The following is a 9,114-nucleotide window of genomic DNA, read 5'->3' as shown; positions in this document are numbered from 1 at the left end:
ATATTTTAAATATTGAAATTTAATTTAAACCAAAAATTTTATTAATTCATTTTATCGTTAAATTTTATTTTATTGCTAATTGAAATTTAAGTTATCCAAAGATGCAATTCAATTCTATATAACGAATAGAATAATAGACTATTATTTTTTATTTTTTTGTAATATTTTAGTTTTGATTGAATAGAGAAAGATTGATGTGATAGAAAATCTTTCTTAGAAGATAAAATGATTATGTGAAATCATCACCCATTCTTGATACCCTTCCAATTTGCCTCATCCCTATAAACCCATCTTCCACAGCTATCCTATTTTACTTTTTCTTATCCCATACCCTATAAATCCCTTTTCACTCCGGTTCTTATTTCAGTTTTAGAGGTCTTGTCCAAAGGGTATGATGGCATTCGCGTTCTTCTCCTTCCCAGGCCCTCTGTTTCATGTCACTCAACATCACTTTCGTAGACCTGGAAAAGCTACACTACAAAAAAACTTGGTAATTACGGCTGTTTTTTAAGGTTATTACGGCGGTTTGAACCGCCATTATTACCTTAAACGGCGCTCAAGAAAAACCGTCATAATTTGAAGCGCCATTTGGTTATTACGGCGGTTTTTAAAAAACCGCCACAATTACCTGATTAAAACGGCAGTTTTTTAGTTGGGTTAAAACGGCAGTTAAAACCGCCGTTATTTCCAGATAAAATAGCATTTTTTGTTAGTTAAAACGGCGGTTCAAACTGCCGTTTTTCCTGGGTTAAAACGGCGGTTTTTGGATAGGTTAAAATGACGGTTTGAACCGCCATTATTACCCTGACAGAGTTACGTTTTGATTGGTTAAAATGGCATTTTTGAACCACCATTTTTACCCTAACAGTGTCATTTTTTGGGTTAAAATGGCATTTGAAACCGCCGTTTTTACCAGGTTAAAATGACATTTTATGTTATTTAAAATGACAGTTACAAATTGCCCTTTTTACTGGATAAAAGTAATTTGTTTTATCGTTTAAAAAAATAATTTTTATCGTGTTAAACATATAATTTTTTTGTTTAAAATTTCACAATAATAAAAAATCATCATTCATCAACAAAATATTACATAACTCACAAAAAAAATATTAAACATAATATATAATATTTTATTAGTAGAAATAAAAAATAATAACTCCTATACAAAAAAAGTATTGAAAGTCTTAATATATAACTCTTAATACATATTATTTTGTAGTGAAATCAACCACTTTACACCTTTAAGCTGATAAGACTTTAATTTTCCGCCCATGAGTAAAGGCATAAGCTCCTTCTGTTCTTTCTCAGTTCTTTCCTCCTCAGTTCTTTCCTCCTCAGTCATGTTAATATCTTCTATCTTCACACTTTCTTTTGATCTTGCAAGCATAGCAACAACTGCCCTTTTGGCCCTCATCTAAATTAATTCCAAACATGATCACATAGTATTGATTAAGAAAACCTCAAACAGATGCATGCTTACAAGTCTGCCTTAAAATATCATTACTTATTAGTTATTAACAAAATTGTATTAGAATATCACTATTTTCTAGCTTCCTATTTAGATGTAATCAGATAGATAGAGATCAGCCAGGTTACATAAACACACTAGAAGTTTAACAGAGCACATTCCACTCACAGTATTGCACTGTGAAGCTGCTTTCCTAGGCCGGCCACACACTTTCTTCTCTTCGGGCTCACCCCCATTCTAGTAATACAAATTCAAACAATAGAGCTCGGGTACAAAATCAATGAATTGGCAGAAAGAAAAAAGTCAGCATAAAAATGGACATAATATAAAACAATACTTGTAAGCATAGCAACAATAGCCCTTTTAGCCCTCATCTACATTAATTCCAAACATGATCACATAGTATTGATTAAGAAAACCTGAAACAGATGCATGCTTACAACATAGAACGTAGAAGCTTGATGGAGGAGAAGCTCGCATCAATGGCATAGAAGCTCACAAGAATAGAGGAGAAGAAGCCACTAGAGGAGAAGCTCGTTGCTCACGCTCTACTCTTCTAGTCGCAATTAGGTTTAGGTTGGGCTTTCTTCTACAACGGGCCAAAATCACTCAAAATGTCCTAATTTACAAATATATTATGGCAGTGACATAAGCTGCCTTAATCTATGAATATTGTGGCATTTTTACAAAACCACCTTAATATTAATGACGTTTTAACCAGATACCCTGGTGAAGGTAAGATTCAATAACCATAAACTTCTCATAAGATAGCCACAGTTGAAAAAACAATTATAACTTCAAATGATCAGATACAATAATACATGTGTACTTGTTGCTCTTTTCCCCACAATTCTCAAAAAACATAAAGCTGGCAATATCAAGGCCTGAAAAGTGTAGCATTCCTACATCACTCACCAAACGAGTTTTATCCATGTGCAAGAAAAATATTTAAAAACTTTGCTAAACTGAATAATGATTTATTCTTTAGAAAACTCTTCATTTTCTTTCTGAATTTCTAAATGTAATTTAGCTGTAGCTAAACATAAACAAATACTAATTATCCCCTCAACCCAATCCTATATAATTACAGATCATGTATTTTGGAATTACATGGAGGAATGTGCATGCTACTTAAAAATCATGAGATGTTGAATAGGATGAATGTTGGACTTAATTGCATGCTTGGCTTACCACAAGTGTACTGAGGAGAGAACCAATTAAAGCCATCACAAGTCCTGAAATTACAATAAAGTGAGTAAGCGAATATAACTACTTTCTTTCATCCACTGAGAAATATTGTTTTGTATAAAAAATTGATTTTTTCCTGATGATGTAACAATGCTCAAGATTTAGTGGAAGTACATTAGCTATACAATATAAGTTTATTAACTTATTATACTTCGTCCTTACACAGACAAAGCCTAGGACTTACCATAATAAGGAATGAGAAAACCAGTTAAATGTGTAGCCATAACCAATATTGTTCTGAGCAGCATGAAACACCAAGTGGTACTTGAAATTCTATGGGGCAGAAACTCCTCTAGACTCCTTGCAAGCGGGTTCATGGTCAAAGCATATTTGTTTAAAATTAAGAAAATGTAGACTAAAAAATTTCCATGAACATGAACAAGCCTTGCTCTACTTTCATAGAGAAGTATTAGCATGTGGCTAAAAATAAGGATATTTGGTGAAGGGGCTAAGTACCTGAAAGAGAAATGAAAATACAATAAAGTAGAAATTCATTAGAAGTTTAGAAAGAAAACTAAAAATCGTCTTTAAAAAAAAAGAAGAAAAATGAAACTCTTACTATTATCCACATGGCAATTTTGGAAGCAAATGCATTAACAGGCAAGTTCAATGTTATCTGACACAAATGTTTGGAGTCCAAGTGGAGGCTTCTAATATCCAACGATGATCCAGGAAACAACCCTGTAGAGTTATCTCCTTCCATGATGATAAATTCCACACAATATGACTACAAGCACGAAACAAGATTTCACACCCAATAGTGCGGAGTAATATACAGTTTTTGTATGAAAACCAAAAAGAAGAAAAAGAAGTGTATGCAATTCAGCACTTACAAATAATTCAATGTACAAGATGATTTGCAATGTGAGTCCAAACTAAACCAACCAACCCACTATGGTTTCAACCGAATCTCTGAGAAAATAGTAAAGGGCTTTCCTTGAAGAGAAAAATATAAGTTGACAAAAAAATGGTAAATAAATAAATAAGTCTCACCAATAGAAGAATGGTTGACTAGAATCCGTTTTACACCATTCTTCGTAATAGTAATGCAAGTTGTGTCCATAACGATGGCGTGGATCAATCTACAGTTCAAATAATTAACACTAGTTAATTAATTAATTAATTAGAATTAAAAATATACTAATAAGAGCATATTGGTCAAACAAACTTAAGTACATAGAATTATCAAATAAATAAATAAATAAATGACTACTACAACCACTACACCCTACTATAACAGCAATAAAATAAAATAAAATAAAAAAAGGGAGAGTATTGCATAACTCAGCTTCAATCCAATGCTGAAAAGCCAACTTTTGAGCTTGGGCATCTAAGGACAAACCTTTACCCACCTGTCAAAAGAAAACAAAGAAAAAAGGGTCCATATTTTTCTTCAGAATCAAGCTCAAAACTTGGTCCTTTAATTCATTTTTCCAAAACCATAATCAATAATTAATGATAAATATTCGTATAGCATGGTATATATACCGTACAACTCCAAGTATTCTTATACACACATCTCATCACTATTAAGTACTATTGATCATGTTAGTGTTACATTATAGTATTATACACATATATACATATACATAAAACATAATCATGTAACAGAAACAAAACACAGTATGTTAAATACGGAAAAAAATGAAACAAAACAAACACTTAATCAAAGGCTTCATTTTTCAGACTCAGTTTTAGATAGAGAAGAGTGTTGAATGAAAACCTTGGAAGCATTGAGACGAACACGGCTCCAGCGAGAAGCAGCGCTTTCAGGCAAATTGAAGGAATGAAAATTCAAACAAAAATAATAATAATTAAAATAAAAAATTTGATTTTTTAAGAGGTTTGAGAATGAGTTGCATGAAGGAATGAAAATTGAGAAGTTATAGATTGAGGTTGAGGAGGCACCACCGCACCAGAGCTCTTCGGCGACGACGGCGGAATCGGCTAAGCGGCAGCGAGTACGGTAGCTGCAGTAAACCTTCTGAACTCTGAGAGCAGCGCGTGAAGGCGCGTGAGGATCGACATTGGGAGAGAGTTGCGAGTAATCTGAGGAGGTCGTTAATCGAAAATCTCCAAAGGAGAATGGTTCAAAAGCAGAGAGCGTATCAACCTCCATTATTCTCTGAAATTATTAACGCAGAAGATCAATCAAAGTAAAAATACACAAGGAAAAAGAACAGGCGTTCTCTGTTTCTTCCTATTAGAGCATGAACTAGATCTAAAAGTATGAAGAAGAAGGAAAAATCAAAAGATAAAGTAGATCAAATTGGTAATTAATAATTCACAAAATAGCAAAACCAAATCGCAGAAGCACAATTGGAAGCCAGCAACAACGGCGCCGCTTGTGGCGGTGGCAAACTTCGGATCAAAGTTGAAGAACCAGATCACAGAAGTTTAATCGTACGCAGCAATAACAATGTCACTTGCAGTAGTGTGAAGATGAATCGCGACGCAAACCCTCAGATCTGAACTAGAAAACTAGATCAACAATAATGGCTTCGTCGTGTGGACATGAACAACCGCAATTGTTAGGGTTTCGTATACTCTCACTCACGTATGATGATGAAAAGCATCACTTGCTTTTACTCTCATATTCTCTTATAGTTTTATAAAAAAAAAACTAAAAAAACATTAAAACAATTGCAGTGGCGGGTATAAACGCCAAAATGTAGCGCTTTTAGCAAGAATATTATAGCATAAGAGAAAAATGTTAAAATGAACCAACAATACGGCAGTTAAGTAACAATGCCTTAATATTAATGCCATTTTAATCATATTTTTTTGTAGTGCTACCCCCTATATGAAGGAAGCGTTGGCTGTCCATTTCATGTCGCTCAAGAGGTCTTCCTAAGCTCTCCATTTCATGTCGCTCAAAGATGATATATTTCCCTGCTGCAGCGTTCCTTGGGTTCCGATGATGGCGGTGATGAAGAGCTTCTCTCTCCCATATGATGATGACATGGTGAAGATCTTCTGTCAAAACATGCATAGGGTTTTACGTTGAATTGACGAATGTTTGCGGTTAGCAATCACAGGGCACAGTAGGATTCACTACATAGATACTCTATTTAGATTTGTAGTTGCCTATCAAATCACTAATTGTAACTACTCCTACTTCTGTATCATCATTTTGTATCTAAGTGAGTCATTTTTTTTATGTGGAAGTGACTGATGGATTCGAATAGCTATTCCTTAGGGTTGCTGTTAATCATGTTGATTCTAATATCTACTGGCTGTATTTTAGTCGAAATTCTTTTGGAGTAGGTGTATTAGGGTTTACATTTCATTGATTTTAAATGTTATTGGAATTTGTTATTTTTTATTTTTCAAATTGCTTTATTGGTCCCAGAAAAAGAGTTTCCTTTTGTATGTTCTTTTTTCTCTGAATTATTATTCAACATTGGGTATATCCTTTCATTTCTTGTGCTGGTTCTGGCGATGGATGCAGCGAATGAGATTTGTGTGGTGTCAACTGATTCACAAAAATGCCTTCATAATATCACTCCTTAGAAAGAGTATTGGAAAATAACCGTTAGGGTGATCAGAATGTGGAGTTTATGTAATCCCAGAGAGGAGACTGACGAACCTGCTTTTCTTCATATTATGGTCATGGATAAATCAGTGAGTGGTTATATATGTTTTGAGACATTTTTTAATCCGAGAGTTATTATATATGTTTTCAGACTTTTGTTGAATTTTTCAAGTTTGCTCTCTGGTGCAGATTTAGTCTATTTAATGTTGTTTTGTTTTGAGTTGAATCAGATATTTCAATAGAAGGTTTTTCATCATTAGAAGAAGCTATGTGAAATGTGGACAATTATAATTCATAGTTTTATGATTCCAAAGGCTTTTTTTGTTGTTATTGATATGAGGTCTTTCTTAATTGTTTGGTATGCATAATCTTATCTGTGTAAATTAATGCATGAATACTGCTTGATAGAATGTCTATGTGAATAATTTGAAAGCTAAATTTAAAGCTATATATCTTTACAATCTTCTAATGAAAATAATAAACAAGTAATAAGTTAAATAAAATTTCTAATATTTTTGTGATGATCAATTTACAAGTTTTTAAGAAAAAATACAATGTAGATCTTTAAAAAAGTTTTGTGATAGATTCATAAGTTTCTGATGAAAAAAATTCCTAATGTCAAATGTATGCAGAAATTCATGTACTTTTTTTGTCCATACATATCAAGCCATTGATTTCTACTTAGAATGGAATGAACCTGAAACTTTAGGAGGCCATGGCCTAAACCTTACTTAACTTCTCATTCTCCCTCAATTTTTTATTTGGCATTCTATGTATGTTTAGTTAGTTTCTTTTCTCACATGCAATAGGCTGAGGTTGTTAATTTCGCATTAGTACACAATTCCATCCTTGGCAATTTTTCTGTGAATTTCTTCATTTGTCATTCTTTCAAACATGCTATTTAATACAAAGACATGGATATGCTGATCACTTGCTTTGTTTAACTTGTGTTGCTCTTTGGAATCTGTTGATAATTGAAATTTTGCTATTTACTACTTTATTTTTTTATTCTACAAGGACATAGATTCAAGAGAACTAGACAATCAATCATGCTGGTTTAGTTTTAATGTGTTCTTTGGATAGGACAGTCCTTATTTAGTGAAATGACAAGCTTTAAAGTTTCTCAAGTAAATTTTTACTCATAATAAGTGATGAAATTTGTGTATAATTTGTTCGCAGTTTTGGTGTATTAACAACATGCTTCCAAATTTCGGTTTTTTATATTTTCTCATCAAAAGGTTTCAAGGTTTTTTATATTTGCTGTGAAAAGTTTGGTTCTATTCTTTGTATCTTTAATCTTGAGTTTGAAAATGCTAAAAGTTTTTGAAAATAAGTGAACTAGTGTGGTTATAATTTAATCAGTTTGTCGTCTTCAGAATATTTTAATGTTTATTCCATTTTTCACATTGTTAATACATATCTAAAATTTCAAGTTGAAACTCCTAACATGTTTTGATCTTCAATATTTCTTATTAATGGTGATAGTATTGTGTTTGCATGTGAACAAGACACTGTATGCTACTAATTTTGTTGTTTAAATTTGTAATTGTGTTTGGTGTCATGTGATTTATGAAGTTGAACAAGATACAGTGTACTTTGAAGAAGGAGGTCATTAATCAATTCCGAGAAATTCTCAAAGAAGGAGAGCTGTATTCTAAATCTTGATTTACGGTAGTTCCGAATATTGGTGCAGCAAAAGTTCTAAAGCATCGATATAAGTTGCTTTTTCGGTTTGACACGGAGGTTATTCCAATTTCTGATGTTCATTTTCCAGAGGCTTCATATTCATTAGAGACTGTTGAGAGTGTTGTTCAGATGGGACAAGATTCAGTATACTTGATTGGCATAATTATGATTTACTATCTTAAATATACTCTAATCACAAATAAAATGGATATGTATGTTATAAATCATCGTTGTATGTTAATCTCTTTCTATTTGATGTGATCAGATGTCATGGGTTTCTTGATAAGTGTTCGTGACTATTCTGATGTTGAACTTGACGATGGGAAAAGTTTAAATTAGTTCTCATCCAGTTGTATTCAAATGGGTTAGCATTTTATTTGATTGTTTATTGCTTGTTGTGATTTCTAGTATGTGATTTGGATTTTTTTTTCATTTTTTATATGTCCGTATTCATGGAGTCTATTAATAAACAAATTAGTTAGTACTAATGTTGAACACATCATATTGTAGCTCTTATCTCACGTGTAATTTATTTGGAGATTTTTTAACAAAGATGCGGTTGGCTCTTATGAATGCTGTCTCGCAACCGCCAATCATTTTACTCCAATCTGTCAAGGTCAAGATTTATGAAGGTATTCTGAATTTTCTTTTAGAATTCGTTGTTTTGTAAAGAATTTCAATACTAAACATATGGCTTCAAATATTTAAGTTACACCTGATTTACATAAGTTTTATAAAAAATTAGTAGGTTATTATAATGTGTGAATAAAGTTAATGTATTAATTAATGTCAATCTAATTATAAATGAAGAGTCCAAAAGTTAAAAACAAAGATAATGAAAAGATTAGAAACTCTGGAGCATGTGATAAATATAATATTTTGAGTTATTCTCATTTTGTCAAATTAAAGAAGTATAAACTTAGTCAAAAAAGAATTTTTAGAGAGGTTTATGCCCTTATTAATATACTATTGATAATAATATTTGATTTTATGACTCCAATTAGTATTGTTTGCGAATGATAAAGTTTATTTTGATGTTATTTTTTTCACAGAAAAATAATATATTGATTTTGATTATTTTTATTTTACCATAAATAGGAAATGTTGTAATACAGAATGTAATAGATTGTAGAAAAATCATAATCAATCCTGATATTCCAGAGGATGTATGCTTTAT

General features: G+C 32.0%; 1 protein-coding gene across 10 annotated transcripts; it reads right to left on the bottom strand.

Annotated features, from left to right (window-relative positions):
- LOC107609646 lies at positions 1,094–5,755 on the bottom strand. 10 transcript variants are annotated; one of them, XM_021105932.1, is made up of 10 exons: positions 5,018–5,745; positions 4,440–4,841; positions 4,001–4,068; positions 3,710–3,798; positions 3,276–3,397; positions 3,153–3,172; positions 2,901–3,046; positions 2,660–2,703; positions 1,637–1,705; positions 1,094–1,414 (listed from the first exon to the last, which is right to left on the bottom strand). In XM_021105932.1, the coding sequence occupies exons 2-10, from the start codon at positions 4,833–4,835 to the stop codon at positions 1,199–1,201; spliced, it is 1,170 nt and encodes a 389-aa protein (XP_020961591.1). In that variant the 5' UTR covers positions 4,836–4,841; positions 5,018–5,745; the 3' UTR covers positions 1,094–1,198. The 10 variants fall into 10 exon arrangements, 4 of the variants coding, with proteins under 4 accessions (XP_020961591.1, XP_020961594.1, XP_020961592.1 ...); XM_021105935.1 differs by having other exon boundaries at positions 4,440–4,482; positions 4,633–5,741; XR_002349973.1 differs by adding an exon at positions 1,909–2,057 and having other exon boundaries at positions 1,343–1,414; positions 4,440–5,755.

Source organism: Arachis ipaensis, chromosome B07 (assembly GCF_000816755.2).
Source record: "Arachis ipaensis cultivar K30076 chromosome B07, Araip1.1, whole genome shotgun sequence".
NCBI lineage: Eukaryota > Viridiplantae > Streptophyta > Magnoliopsida > Fabales > Fabaceae > Arachis > Arachis ipaensis.
Note: the sequence above shows the minus strand (reverse complement) of the source record. Positions and strands in the feature narration are given on the sequence as shown.

Coding starts and splice junctions, on each gene's coding strand:
- LOC107609646 (XM_021105932.1), bottom strand. CDS start 4,835: ATGGAGGTTGATACGCTCTCTGCTTTTGAACCATTCTCCTTTGGAGAT. Junction 4,069..4,439: donor TTCGTCTCAATGCTTCCAAG/GTTTTCATTCAA, acceptor TTCTTTTGACAG/GTGGGTAAAGGTTTGTCCTT. Junction 3,173..3,275: donor AAATTGCCATGTGGATAATA/GTAAGAGTTTCA, acceptor TTTCTCTTTCAG/GTACTTAGCCCCTTCACCAA.